Source organism: Choloepus didactylus, chromosome 9, assembly GCF_015220235.1.
Source record: "Choloepus didactylus isolate mChoDid1 chromosome 9, mChoDid1.pri, whole genome shotgun sequence".
NCBI classification, from domain to species: domain Eukaryota; kingdom Metazoa; phylum Chordata; class Mammalia; order Pilosa; family Megalonychidae; genus Choloepus; species Choloepus didactylus.
In genome coordinates this window covers 107,734,337-107,750,392 of record NC_051315.1, presented here as the reverse complement: position 1 = coordinate 107,750,392, position 16,056 = coordinate 107,734,337, and the positions used below count along the sequence as shown (strand labels likewise).

General features: G+C 35.4%; 1 protein-coding gene across 1 annotated transcript in view; it reads left to right on the top strand.

Moving 5' to 3' along the window:
* ABCA12 (ATP binding cassette subfamily A member 12) overlaps positions 1-16,056 on the top strand; it is a 176,230-nt gene that overhangs the window by 110,792 nt on the left and 49,382 nt on the right. Inside the window, exons 16-23 of the mRNA XM_037849707.1 lie at positions 1,226-1,390; positions 1,688-1,898; positions 2,874-3,013; positions 4,748-4,867; positions 5,893-5,983; positions 8,204-8,383; positions 8,947-9,262; positions 15,128-15,242. Of these exons, the coding sequence (XP_037705635.1) occupies positions 1,226-1,390; positions 1,688-1,898; positions 2,874-3,013; positions 4,748-4,867; positions 5,893-5,983; positions 8,204-8,383; positions 8,947-9,262; positions 15,128-15,242 (1,338 nt within the window). The remainder of the gene's footprint in view (positions 1-1,225; positions 1,391-1,687; positions 1,899-2,873; positions 3,014-4,747; positions 4,868-5,892; positions 5,984-8,203; positions 8,384-8,946; positions 9,263-15,127; positions 15,243-16,056) is intronic.

Below are 16,056 nucleotides of genomic sequence, written 5' to 3'. Positions count from 1 at the left end.
TCAATGAATGGTTATTTTATATAACTATAACCTAAAATGCATAAGAAATAAAGTTATTAATTTTGTTCACTTAAAATTTTAATTCTTATTTTATAACATTTGCAGAAATCAAGCAAAGTATTTCTTGTTGATCCTAATGAATATGTGCATTTAACAAACAGAAGATCCTTCTTAATTATTTTACATATTGCAGATGAAAAGAATGAAAAATTTCCCAATATATGCTGATTTATTTCACATCAACCTAGGAATGCCTAGAATTTTGGCAGAACTAGAATAAAGCTAGAAATGTTGATTCTAAGTTAGAAATATCTGATTGTAATTGTAGCCAACCTATGGAGAGAGCTATGTCTCCATGAATAAGGGCTAGACAGTAAGGGAAGTATGAGGACAAATCTCCCTGTCCGATGAATCTTGTGCTCCTAATGGTGATCTTTGTCTTCCTCTTCTCAGGGCCCTCATACATCTTTCCCTTCTTGCCCAGAGCCTTCCTCTCCTTAATCTTCCCATGGTTTGTTCTTTCTCATCCTTTAGAGTTCTGCCTTGGAAAGATCTCCTTTGATTTCTTAGTGAAATTCCCCCAACCCTCTCCTATACCCCAGCCTTTTGTTCCCTGACTTTTGATGGCTGTTCCTCCTACTAGACCAAAGGTCCATGAGTGCAGGGATGGTGCAAACTTGTGCACTACCATATCCCCATCACCTGCCCAGTGCTGGGTATACGGGTGCTTCAGCCCCTGGCCCCAGGCAACCTCTAGTCTATTCCTTTCTCTATAGATTTGCCTTTTCTGGACATTTCATAGAAATTGAATCATACAATATGTGCTTTTTTGTGTCTGGTATCTTTTACTTAGCATAGTGTTTGTGAGGTTCATACAAGTAGCATGTCTCAGGATTTCATTTATTTTTACTGCCAGAAGGTATCCCTTTGTATGGATATGTCGCATTTTATCTCTTCATCTGGCTTGTTTCCACTTTTTGGCTATTGTGAATAATGCTTGTTATGAACATTCTCATAAAATCTTTGAGTGAATATATGTTTTCATTTCTCTTGGGTAGATATGTAGGAATGGAATTTCTGAGTTTATGGTAAAATTTATGTTTAACTATTTAATAAAGTGCCAAAATGTTTCTCAAGAGGCTGCATCTTTTTACATTCCCAACAATGCATGAGGGTTCCAGTTTCTCAACATAAACCATTTTTTTTTTAATTCTGTCTCTGTTAGGTGTTTTTCCCTAGGGAAGATCAAAAGCCGGTAGAAAAGATAATAGAACTCTTCATAAGGCTAAAGGAGATTCTCAATCAGATGGCTTCCAGCACACGTCCGCTGCTAGACAAAATGAGATCCCTGAAACAGATGCATCTGCCCAGAAGCATTCCATTAACACAGGTAGAGTCATGTTCTTATTGTAAAATTCCTTTGTCATGTTAACTATCCTCTAAGACTGGTAATAATACATTCAGTTACAAATTTAGTAAATTGAAAGAAAAATCACTTGAAGGACATCTCTTCAACTCTGGCAACATTTTTTTTTTTTTTTTTTTTGCCAGTTAAGTCTATCAATCTACATTTTAAAGGAATTATGGAAACTAAGGATACTCTATGCATTATTTTTTCTTTCTATATTATTTTAGTAGCATCTATAGCTCATATAATATTTATAAACCGTAGATTTTTGTCCCACAGGCAATGTACCAAAGTAACCGAATAAATACAGCCCAAGGATCATTTAGTACAATCTCCCAAGCATTGTGCTCCCAAGGAATTACCACGGAGTATTTGACTGCCATACTGCCCTCTTCCCAGAGACCAAAAGGCACTCACACCAAGGATTTTTTGACTTACAAATTAAGTAAAGAGCAAATTGCTTCAAAATATGGAATTCCCACATATACCAGTGAGTATACTTCAAAATAAACATGGTAATTTTGCCTCCTAACATCATCATTTATTATGTCTTAGCTTTACATAATAAATGAAACGCTAATTTTATCCAAGAATAGAAACAGAAAGCACTTAGACAGCTCTTACCACATGTCATGCATATTATGTATGTTAGCTCATTTACTCTTCATATCAACTCTGTGAGGAAAGTACTAATATTACCCTACTTTACAGCAGGGAAAATGAGGCACAAAGAGGCTAAATAACTTGGTGAAAGTTACCCAGATTGGAAGTATCAGATTTGAAGCCAGGCAGTCTGCTGCAAAGTCTACCCCTTATAGAATTTGTGAATCATAACTAGGCCTACTTTGCCAATTGATAATCTATGACTATGCCTTAAATCTTCTCTGGTCAATATTTTTTCTTAACTTTCTAGAATTAAAATTTATATTGTATATGACAGAGCTTCACGAATGCAGCAGAGCTATAAACTTTTAGTAGCACATCAAAGCTATTTACTTGACATATAAACTTGGAGATGAAAAAATATGATCACCTGAACTCTTTCCGAATAATATATGGATGCTCAGTATAGCAGATGGATTGACTCATTTATTCACTTTATTATTCTTTCAACAAACATTTATTGAATCACTCTAATGTACTATATCAGTAGCAGGATTTTCATGTATTTTAAAAATTAAATACTGGTGAGATGGATCTGTTGGAAACAATTCCTAAAGGTGGTTCTTGGCAAAATACCACCGCTTAGTCTTGCCTGGTTATTGGGTTAAACTTTCATACCTAAAAAGATTTGTTACTATGCTTTCTCACTTTGACACTAGATGCCTCACATCTGTTGATAACACAGCAAGTGCTAAGGCAGGTATTTTAAGGCGTGATAATATTAATCTATGTCAGTTTACCATGAGGAAATAGCTTTGAGATGCATATAGTAAATGGTTTTATTTCACATTTTCCCTTCCAGCGCCATTTTGCTTCTCTCTTTATAAAGACGTCATTAACATGCCTGCTGGACCTGTGATTTGGGCTTTCTTGAAACCTATGTTGTTGGGAAAGATTTTGTACGCACCATATACCCCAGTTACGAAGGCAATAATGGAAAAGGTTTGGCAGTTCTAACTCAGTTTCCACTTTGAGCATTAAGATGATTTTTAAAGTAGTAAACTTCTAATTTACTCTAGCTGACTCTACTTTCTTACCTATTATCTTGCCTATTATTAACCTTGGCTTTCTGAAACTCTTAGTAATTCTCAACTTGTGCCCTGTGTGTTTATAAGCAATGTAGATTAGGTGATAGCCCTTTGAAGAGAAATGGAGCATGTTGACACTTGAGAATGAGGTTAGTTAAAGCGAGACTTTAGATATTTCAAGTTATCTCAAAAAGCAGAAATTGTTTTTACAACTTGTGTACAACTTTCAAAATATTTAAAAATAATAGCATTAAAAAATACTATTGGGGCATTATATACTAGTTTGAGCAAAAACAATTGCTAAAGTCTAGATTCTTGACTTCATTTTTTGGGTTGAACATTTTAACATCTTATATTTATATTGGCGACAAATGTGGAAAAATACATTATTAATAATAACTATACTTCCCCCTAGTTTAAGCATAATAGCATTTCCCTCTCTCTTTGAAAGTTGTTTTTAATGATTTGAATTATAAACTTAATGGTTTAAAATTGGAGAGTGAAAGTGAAAAAAAAGCCCTGTTTTTTACTATTATTTGGTCACTAAACTATAGTACATGTGTACATAACATCATTTTTAGATCTATATAAAAAAGAGACTTGAGGTCATCACCAATGTCTAGAATCTTCTTTGTTTTTATTGTTTGTGTTTTAACACTTTATTTGCTTTATCGGCTACACACACACGTATGCTTATTTTTTAGGTGCAGTCTTTATTTTTCTTTCCTTTGTGCTTTGCTCCCTTTTCCCCTTCTTCTCCCCTTTTGATCCCACTCTTCCTTCTTGCAAACCCATGTATCTTGACATTAAAGGACACAACCTTTAATGTCTTTCTATAATTTCCCCATATTCCTCTAATATTATTATACAATATATACATTCATATGCAGAGTTTTTGGTCATTATTTGCATTATAAAAGTGAAATTGCATTATCATGCTTTTCTACATATTTCTTTTCTCATGCAACAATGCCTTGTGGAAATTCCTTCAACTCAACCAGCATAGCTTAATTCATTCTTTTTAAAAGTTGCATAATTTTTCATAGAAAGGAATTTACTCAGACAATCCTCTCTTGTGGGGCATTCATTTTGTTTTCATTTTTGTTTTGCTAACATAACAATTTGGCAAAAAATAGTCTCATGCGTATGGTGTTATATGGTGGTATCTATATTTCAATGAGATGCATGTTCAGGCTTGAGGGATTGAAGGATATTGTATTTTCTTTTATTGTAATAGCATTTGTCAGTTTGCCTTCCAGAAAAGGCTGTAACATATCCATTTCCACAAGCAATATATGAGAATATCTTTCTCCCTTTATTCTTGAACAAGAAGGATTTGTCAGTAGTGAAGTATGTCATTGGTAAAACTGAACAACTAGTGAAAACCCAAGAAGACATCCCTTCATTTTGGGTGTAAATTCACTGTGGGCATGAAGCAAACCCTGAATTCTACAAATTTTATAAAAGATCTTGATCCCATAAAAGGAGCCATTAAAATTTTTTGGCAATTTGGGAAATTTATGACCATATTTTTTACTAACTCCACTGTTTTTTAAAGTTCTGTAACAAAACAACCTTAAAATGCCTTTTAAAAAAATATATGAAAGAGACTGACAGATCAATTCTGTTTTGTTTCCTCATCTTTAAGTCTAATGTAACTCTGAGGCACCTGGCAGAATTAAGAGAAAAATCTCTAGAGTGGATGGATAAATCGCCACTTTTCATGAATTCCTTCAATCTGCTAAACCAGACGATTCCAATGCTCCAGGTATGAGATGGTTCTGTCGTTCACCTTAGTAAGAATTAGCATTCTTTGAGATTTTAATGGGTAAATAGTAACTTTGGGTCCATATTCAACAGATTAAAACTAACTTTCCTTCAGAAACTGGGTCTGAGACAGGATAACAGATTATGGCTCTTATTCACTTACCCTCACCGCTTCTACTGCAGCTGTTCTATAATTCAGGGACATGATATTTTACAAGGTGATTTTGAGACAAAACCAGCAATACAAATCGACTGTCCAAAAGTAAAATGCTATAAAAACTGATGTAAAACATACTTTTCAAACTTATTTCTCCACTTTAACTTATGCTTTGCTGTTTTAACTGAACCAGAATTCTTAAACTAGTAATGTTCTGGACAAGAACAATAAATTTGCTTAAATGTATGATACATATTATCAAATCCCAAATTTATTCTTACATATTGTGCACAGAGTGTCCTCATTTAAGTAGTTATCTGAGGGTATTAAGTTTAAGGCCAGTTAAGGAAGCAAAAGTTATCATTACTGGAAAAAAAATGTTCTAAAGAATTGCTCCTTTCAAAATTTAATCCCTGCTCAAACAACCCTCGTGCTCATTCTAGTTTAGGTCAATTTCTGTGTAGACATCACAATACTGAAAAGTTGTTTTTGTTTCAAAGTGAACAAAAAACCAGAACTACCAAAATTGTGACTAACATTTCAAAAAGAAATGACAAAATAGCTATGAGAAAAAGGAATGTTACATTGAATATAGTTTCCAAATGTTGATGATTGTGGTCATATCTGCCCACTTCAGTGTATTAATCAATTCATGTCTATAGATCATCAAAAACCCATTCTTACAAGTCATTACCAGCCACACATCTTTTCTTTCTTTCTCAAGGATTTCTATGTGAGCCTTTGCAAGATGGTTCATCACTAATGCCCAGTTGCTGCTACTACATTTCACTGTGGGTGTTATTAGAGAGACACTGACTAAACATATTTTCTTCTTGTATTGAAACTAATTCCCTGTTATTATTTGTTAGAATACTCTAAGGAATCCTTTCGTGCAAGTTTTTGTAAAATTCTCCGTGGGACTTGATGCTGTTGAACTATTGAAGCAGATAGATGAGCTCGGTGAGTCCAAATTCACAGCACCTTCTATTCAGCAGTCATGCCAGAATGTGAAAAACCTTGTCCCAAACTAGAACATTTTTCCCTTTTCTTCTGTATTTTGTTTCTAGCTGGTTATTCTAAGAAAAGTAAAACCCTGGATACACAGGATCCATCTTCTTCCTTGTTAGTGATACAATTACAAGTAGGAATGATTGTTTCAATATTCAGATGGTGAACGTCTGCAGTTATTTTTTAATAGTTATAACACAATATACCTCATGTCAATACAGTTTTCCCTTCAGTCATAGGCAGGTTGTTGGTTATCCAAGTGGTAAGGGTGCTTTTTTCTTTCTTTTCTTTCCTTTTCTTTCTTTTTTTTTTTTTTTTTTTTTTGTGACATGATGAAAAGCAAGTCCTTAAGGATAGGGAAGATGAAATGGTTTCTTTCTGGCTACATTTAACATTTATCTCCAGTGACCCCAGAACCATTTTGACAAATACAGCATATAACTGGAAGAGGTTACAGAGTTAGAAAAAGCAAGACAAAGGCAATGCAGAGACACACACAAAAATAAACCTTAATCAGTATTCAAGGTTGGGTCCTCCTCTCATGGTCATTTAAAAGCAGCAGGCTGAAGAGGATCAAAGGAAGCTGAATGAACTTATGCATTCCCTCTGCCACATCCCCACCTTCAACCTAAGGGATGCAAGACATATAATTCAGTCTATGTCTGCTTCACTGTTGCTGTGCAACCACAAGTATGGGGAAGGAATTGAGAGCATTAGAATTTGGCAGCAGCAGCCGAACAAATGCCCCTCTTCCTGACAGGCACTGCTGGGACACAAGTGACTTAGGTTTTATACTGGTGGGGAGGAATTATGCCTAAATTTGTATTTCACATAATTTTATGCATTTATGATAGTCAAGAAATTAAAGAATGGTATTACTGTATTTATTGTCTAAAAGTACCATTTGGGTAAGGAAGCATTTCTTCAAAATATGAGGGATATACTACAAAGTTATCATATACATTTTATTATTCCTAACTTAACAAATAGGAGATGAGGCTTAGAATATAAAATAAGATTTAGTGAATATAGCAGTGAAACTGATGTTTCTGTAATTATATATGTAACTTAGAATTTAAGAGAAATTATAGTTCACATTTGAGTCCACTGACCCTCACAGCTTCCTGTAATTTTGTCAACTCGCATATCAAAAGAATCCTTTGGCATTGTGTTGATTTCCAATGGCCACTGGAGGCCACTGTTCAACTGCAGTTTTACCCCTCCCCCCACCTATATCAGGGGAAAACACTTCAAATTCTAACAATAAATGTATTTAAGTTGCCCTATGTGGGAAATTTAGTCTTGTTTTGGATGACGGAAGACACATATTTGGGTTCCATGAGGAGAGATGTATAATATTCACAACCTTCCTGATATTCAAGATGATGAAGTCATAGTGAAAATTTAATTGGCCAAATAATTTATTAACTTGCAATTTTATATTTATCCTCTGTCTCTGTTGATTTCTTCATAAGGAGTCATGAAATTAAAGAGCAATCAAATCCTTACCTAATTACCTAAGAGGTAAGAGGTAATTACCTAAAATAAAATCTTGATCATTTTGACTAGATTAATATGGAGATCAGTAGAGGTAACTCACATAAGGGTTTAAATCAAACTATTCAAAAGTTGTAACTACATGGCATGGATTCTCACAGTCCCTTAAGCAATATTTCTATAGCACATCTTATTGAATGGTAGAGTTTATTTGTTCTTTGCACTCTATATAGACTTTGTTTAAATTCTTACATTTACATTCCCTGTGCAAAACAAGATTTCTTTTTAGTTTATTCTAAACTTTTATCTCTAGTTTATAGGTTTCTTACCCACTGTAGGTAGATAGATGTTTTTTTAAAAAATTATTCTTCCTTAGTTATTGGTTAGTTAAACTTTAGCAGACTACAATTTTCAATTATATTGTCTCTTTCTTTATACCTATTTACTGTGTGTAATTTGTAACTAGCTTAATATTCTCTTGAATAAATATTTTTACAGCCAGACTCATTTTCCTAGGTATAGAATACTAGATATTTTTAGAGTTACTTCTACAACCTCCTATTATTTATAATCTAGTTTAATGTTTAATATTTATCAAAAACTCAGTATTTTGTCTCTTTACTACTAGAATCAAGACAATAATATGTTTTTTCTCTATTTTGCTTTGCTTTTTAGATGCTATTAGGATGAAATTAGAGAACAACATTGACATCATTGATCAGCTTAACACACTGTCTTCTTTGACAGTGAATATTTCCTCCTGTGTATTGTATGATCGTATTCAGGCAGCAAAAACCATAGATGAAATGGAGAGAGAGGCTAAAAGGCTCTACAAAAGCAATGAACTCTTTGGAAGTAAGTGCTATCCTACTAGAGTTTGAGATTCTCTTTGTACTAGAATTGGCCAAATTCTTCCCTCATGTCTTTCATCCAGAACTCAGAAAAGTAGTCTGGGGGTCACTGCCCCCCTGAAGTCCTTAGAAAAGAGAACCTTTCATGTAGTCAACCCACCATCTTTTCTAAGTTTGAGGAGTCTCAACATAGGCCTAATTCTGCTGGTGTAGTTAAAATGAAGAGTGGGGAGCATTACAAAGTCATGGCAAGAGGTTGAGTCTATCCTCATAATCAATCAAGATTATTTTTAAAGTGTTTTTTTTTCTTCAAATTTTCAATAAGTGGCCTAGAATGACATATTCAGTCATGCCACTTAGTCTGTGATTATATTCTCAAACTCTGACTTTGATTCTCTGAAACAGTCACTTCCTATTAACAGTCTTTTCTGTAAATTAGGAGCCTCAACTTTCCAACATATGACTAACTCAATTGACTGGTTGGCTGCCCCTGTGTGTACCTTCCAAAAAGTGAATAATGTCAACCATAAAATAACCTTTCTGCTGTTGTTGCCATTTTATTTATAGGCGTTATATTTAAGCTCCCTTCTAACGGAAGCCAGCACAGAGACTATGATTCTGAAAATGTCTCTCTTCCTCCCATCGTAAAATACACCATCCGCATGAGCCTCAAGACTTCACAGACAACAAGAAACATAAGAACCAAGATTTGGGCCCCAGGACCACACAATTCTCCATCACATAACCAGATCTACGGCAGGGCCTTTATTTACTTACAGGATAGTATTGAAAGAGCTATCATTGAATTGCAGACTGGAAGGAATTCCCAGGAAATAGCAGTCCAGGTTCAAGCAATTCCTTATCCCTGCTTCATGAAAGACAAGTAAGTGTTTGCACTTTCAGCCTTTTATAACAATCAACCACTTTTTTGGGGAGCTCATTTTTCTGTTCATTTAGATGTATCAAGTCAAAGGGATAACTTTCCCCAATCCTCTTTGTCTTACGCTCATTTCCAGGAAAAGAGCCACACTTTAGGGCACAGCTCTATTTAAGCCCCTGATCATTATCAAAATGATGGTAAAGTGCTTAGCAGATGACCCTTAGCTCTCAAAGAACTTTGGTCTGGGAATTAGGGGAGTTAGGTTCTAGCCCCAAATCCATTGTTGCCTGACCTTTGAAAAGTTGCCTACTCTCTACTGGTCTTAGTCTAATGAGGTTTGTTGAACAAGACAATCTTAAAATTCCTTCCAATTCCCAAATTGGATAAAAATCTATGAACACATAATGTAAAAAAAAAAAAAAAAAAAATGGGGAAAAAATGAAATTATGAACACACATTGATCAACCTTCTAGGATAAAAACAATACTGCACTATCTGAAACTATTTTATATACTATCAGTCCATTTGCTAAGAATCTTCTCTATTTAAAATGGTTTTGTTACATAAACAAAAATAATGCTTATACAACTGAATTTGAACAGTCAAGAAATCTGCCAACACTGATTGGCTCCTCCACTCTAACCACAGTTGAAAAAGAAGGTTGGAAAATTAAGTTTTTCAAGCACATCTTCCTGTACAAAAACTTAAGGCTGAATATTATCTTAAAGGAATAGTAGTTGTAATTCAATCCGGTTATTGCAGCTTATGTACAATTCAGATGGTTCTGGCTTTTTTTTTTCTTCTTTCTTTCTGTCAATGCTGAGTCTCCCTTGGCTGCTTCAAGAGCTATAGATGAGGTGAGGATGTAATTCTTTATGCAGTATTGATACAGGACACAGGAAGGAGTCCGTCAAGTGAGTTGTCAAGGTTAGCTGCCTTTTGTGGTGACCAGTCAGGACTTTGCTGCCTGAACTGTGTATGATTTGCAGTATCTTACATGCATAGTAAAGAACTGTGGGTTCAGTTAAATTAAGAGTCTCATCCATTTTCCTGCTCACTTTTTTCTCCTTGCAAATTTTAGTACCTCAGATAGTAGGTACCCAGATGTTTCATTAAAAATAAAAAGAAAACTGTATTCTGCATTCTTTATGTGAGCATGGTCATGTCTTTCATGCACATATAAACTCTTTGCTGCATACAAAGTACTGTTACATATATTATTTCATTATTTTATTTACTCAAAAGGTAAGTAGGGGCAGATATTAACATCAATACTTCCCCAATGAAAGAACTGAAATACAGAAAGTTTAAGTAACTTGCCCAAGGTTATAAAGCTGATAACACATGGATCCTTCTGACTCTAAGACAAGACCACCATTTTCTCCTTTGTACTATACCAACCCTAAAGTACATAATCACTTGAAATTTGTTATTAAAAATTATAAATTTGTTATTAATTGATGGAAGCCTTTGCTTAATTCTGGAGTCAGAAAATAGTGGCAAGGCTGGACCTGGACCAAAACGAGAATCATTCAATAAATATTTTTTAAGCCCTTACCCTGTGCCAGACAATTTCCCAGGAACCACAAAAATTAGATATGACCTCAGCCCTTACTTCTACCCATACCGCTCCCAAAACCCTCATATATCGCTGGTAGTGATACACAGTTGCATGCTAAAATGATAATTAATGATGGTGATATCATGTTTCCATTAGTATTTATAATTTTCTTAGAGAACTTGGAGGTAATTCCTTAGCCTTATGGATTAGAAAAGAGACGGCTTTGAGTCCTTTTTCCAAGTGAAAGCTTTAGTGGAACCCAATATGCAAATTGGATCAATGTAGAGTTTCTCTCATTGGAAACTATTGCCCTAGCCTCAGTCCAGAGAAGGATGGCTAATGCCAGAACAGTGCTTCTCAAAGTGTGGTCTCTGGGATCCTGTTAAAAGTGCAAATTCCAGGTCCCAACCTAGAAATAGTAAATTAGAAGTTTATATGGGGGCCAGAAATCTGTGTTTTAATAAGCCTTTCAGGTGATTCTAATGCACTGTCAGCTTTGGGAGCCACTGTGTTTGAACTTTCAGGCATCACAGGAAGTCCACCTGGTAATATATTCAGGGCTTGATAAGGTCTTCTAGTAACCTTCTTATCAAGGCACATAACGAGACCAACCTCATGAAAGACATTTCTACACTGTTTATGAACATCTCCCAAGGCATTTCTTTGAGGAACTCAAGTTCTTTGCATTTTAAATAGAATGTTTTGGGTTTTATTTTATTTCATTTTGGAAAATTTAGTTTAATAACTATGAGCTTCTTAAGAATAAATAAATACAGTAATTTTGGAAGATACAGCTTTTAGCTAGAAAAACCAATCACCATCTAATTTTAAATCTGCCTTTTAAATAAGAATTTAGTTTAGACAGAGGAGTTTTGAGCCTTGCAATTATATGTATATAATAATTGTTTTCCTGGAAATCACACACTAAAACATACTTTAAACAATATGGCAGTTTTTACCCTAACAATCCAAAGCTGCTTTTTACTCGTGAGCATTAAAGCAAGGAAATCATGGAACTACTGTTAAATTAGCTTCAGACTTCATAAATAATGGAGTAATATTAATGATTAATCTCAATTTCAAAATAGGAATATAATTTCAATATAAGGAGGAACCTAAGATGGTGGCTAGGTGAGACAGGGCAAAAAAACACCTCTGTGAAAAATACCAGATAAAAACCAGAAGTGACCCAGAACACCAGTTCCAGTGATGCACCAGCTGGACACCAGTTCCAGTGATGCACCAGCTGGACAAGGTCTACTAAATCCACAGGGACCATGCATTTGGTGAAACCGGGAGTCTGCATTCTGAAATGACAGGCTTGGAATGCCCCTGCATGGCCCAGTGGCCCAGGACTTCCCTGGAGGGCCAGCGCACACATGTGACGTAGCACAACCTTCCCTCAGCAGCGGTCCCAGAAGAGCATGGCCGAGAAAGGGGACCTGCTCTGAAATCCCAGGGACCCTACGCCAATACCAAGGACTTGTGGGTCAGTGGCAGAGACAATCTGTGGTGAGACTGAAATGAAGGCTTAGACTCTTGCAACAGCCTTAAATCTCCGGGAACCCCTGGGAGGTTTGATTATTAAAGCTGTCCTGCCTCCCTAACCACCCAGACACATGCTCCACATTCAGGGCAGACAGCACCAACAACACACCCAAACTTAGTGCACCAATTGAACCCCACAAGAATCAGAACCCCACACACCACAAAGACAAAGTTGGGGAGAACTGACTTGAGGGGAATAGATGACTCGCGGACGCCATCTGCTGATTAGTTAGAGAAAGTGTATGCCACCAAGCTGTAGATCTGACAAATTAGAGATTGGTATTTTTTATAACCTGAAAGAACCCTATCAAGTAAAGCAAATGCAAAGAGACCAAAAACAACAGAAAATCTTAAAGCACATGATAAAACCAGACGACATGGAGAACCCAAATCCAAACACCCAAATCAAAAGATCAGAAGAGACAGTACTTGGCACAATTAATCAAAGAACTAAAGACAGACAATAAAAGCATGGCACAGGATATAAAGGACATAAAGAAGACCCTAGAAGAGCATAAAGAAGAAATTGCAAGAGTAGATAAAAAAATAGAAGATCTTATGGAGATAAAAGAAACTGTTGGCCAAATTAAAAAGACTCTGGATACTCATAATACAAGATTAGAGGAAGTTGAAAAACGACTCAATGTCCTCGAGGACCACAGAATGGAAAATGAAAGAACAAAAGAAAGAATGGGGAAAAAATTGAAAAAATCGAAATGGATCTCAGGGATATGATAGATAAAATAAAATGTTCAAATTTAAGACTCATTGGTGTCCCAGAAGGGGAAGAGAAGGGTAAAGGTCTAGAAAGAGTATTCAAAGAAATTGTTGGGGAAAACTTCCCAAACCTTCTACACAATATAAATACACAAAGCATAAATGCCCAGCAAACTCCAAATAGAATAAATCCAAATAAACCCACTCCAAGACATATTCTGATCAGACTGTCAAATACGGAAGAGAAGGAGAAAGTTCTGAAAGCATCAAGAGAAAAGCAATTCACCACATACAAAGGAAACAACATAAGACTATGTAGTGACTACTTAGCAGCCACTATGGAGTCAAGAAGTCAGTGGCATGACATATTTAAAATTCTGAGAGAGAAAAATTTCCAACCAAGAATACTTTATCCAGCAAAACTCTCCTTCAAATTTGAGGGAGAGCTTAAATTTTTCACAGACAAACAAATGCTGAAAGATTTTGCTAATAAAAGACCTAAAGACACTAAATGGAGCCCTACCAACAGAGAAACAAAGAAAGGAGAGAGAGAGAGAATTTAAACAGACATACATAGAACATTACATCCCAGGACACCAGGACACACATTCTTCTCTAGTTATCATGGATCTTTCTCCAGAATGGACCATATGCTGGGACATAAAACAAGCCTCAATAAATTTTAAAATCTCTGACCACAGTGGAATACAAATAGAAGTCAATAATCATCAGAGTCTTAGAAAATTCACAAACACCTGGAGGGTAAAAATGAGGGGGAGATGGAAACATTCCTGGATAATCAAAAACTGAGGGACTTCATCACCAGTAGATCAGTCCTATAAGAAATGCTAAAGGGAACTGAGCAGGCTGAAAGGAAGGGACACTAAACAATTGACTGAAACTACATGAAGAAATGAAGATTTCCAGTAAAGATCACATGGTAAATATAAATACCAATACTACTGTATTTTTGATTTGTAACTCCACTATTTACTTCCTACAGGATCTAAAACACATGAACTATAATGATAAATCAGTGATTTTGGACTCAATGTAAAATATGTAATTTTTGACAAGAACTACATAAAGGCGGGGGAATGGAGTAGTATAGGAACATCGTTTATGTGTCCTATTTAAGTTAAGTTGGTATCAAAGAAAAACAAGATTATTATAGATTTAAGAGATTAAATTTAAGCCCCATGGTAAACACAAAGAAAGTATCAGAGAATACGACCATAGAGATGAATGGTAGAGTATGGGTTACGAGAAGTGGGGGAAGGGGTAGTGGGGAGTTAAGAAATGAATGTAGGGTTTGTGTTTGGGGTGAAGGGAAATTTCTAGTAATGGATGGTGGGAAGGTGATAGCATTGCAACATTCTAAATGTGATTAATCCCACTAATGGAATGCTAGGGAGGGGTTGGAATGGGAAGATTTAGGCTGTATATATGTTTCCACAATTGAAAAAAAAAATATGGCAGTCTAAATAGATGACAATTAAATCCCAAGGATGATCCTGGATGGGATCTGAGGATGGAGGAGAGGAGGCTCAAAGGGACATAGATGGGACATAAGGAAAAAAAAAGGAAATATAGAATGTAAGCTTTGTATTAATGTTGAATTTCTTGAACGTCTTAGCTGCGCTTAATGAGATTGCATAAAAGAATGTTCTTGTTCATGGGAAATGTATATGTGAATTATATTGTTTGTTCAAAGATGTGTGCAGCTTGCTCTCATATGTTCAGAAGACAAAGCAATATATGATAGATGATAGGGAGGGAGGGAGGGAAAGAAAGAAATGGTGGTGTAGAGTATGGGTTACGAGAAGTGGGGAAGGGGCAATGGGTCGGGGTATGCTGGAGTTCTGTATGGGGTTTGTATTGTTTTTGCAACTGTTACTGTAAGTTTGAATTTATTTCAAAATAAAGTTAAAAATAATTTCAATATAAAATGGTGTATGCTTTCTATATATTATAATCTGCAAGTGTGACATTCATTTTGGTCACTGGATTTTTGTTTTTTGTTTTTGTTTTTGTTTTCACAGCTTCCTAACCAGTGTCTCTTATTCTCTTCCAATTGTGCTTATGGTTGCCTGGGTTGTATTTATAGCTGCTTTTGTAAAAAAACTGGTTTATGAGAAAGACCTCCGGCTTCATGAGGTATGTTGAGAATCACTTCTTATTATAAATAAGTTCTATTCTTATGATAATTAATTACCATGATTTTCATGACGCCTAAACAAAACTGGAAAGCCTGACCCAAGTCTTGAGAATTAGATAGAAAGGAAAACATTTTATGAACTGCAAAGGCAACTGATGGGGCAGTATTTTGTTTCTCAAAATGTTACGTAGAGGTCATTTTATAAGTGCTTCTGAAATACAGAAATCTAAATAATTACAGTTTCTGATCCTAGAAGTAATTTCTGCCCAAGAAGTTGCCTGTAGGACTTAAGATCTAACAGAAGTAGTTTAAATAATAACAGGAATAACTACTATAACAGGAGGATTGTTGGAATATTAAGGAAATGTATTGAAATGTAGATATGTAGATGCATAGATATAGGTAAATAGATACAGGGATAGACATGGATATATGGCTTGTTCCTGCTCTCAGTCAAAATCTGTTTCCAGTATACCTGTCTCCAATTACCTTTTCCTCCATCTCCCACAGGCTCCTGATGTGTGAAGACAAAGATTTGACTTTATACTACTGATTGGGTTTATCATATATAGATGGAAGAGAGGGCCTCGTGTATAAAGCATGCTCTCTTCCTGTGCATGTTCTTTTTCATTAACCCCAAATCCAAAATATCTTACTACTTTTTGGAATTTATGACAAAACATTCTGTGATTTTTAGACTGCATTGGAAGAGAAATTATTTTATTTGCTTATCCCACGATGAGTCCTTTCTTGCACTCACTTGTGGAGCAGAAAGAAAGTGGAAACATTTCAAAGCTAGGACACAAGAATTAT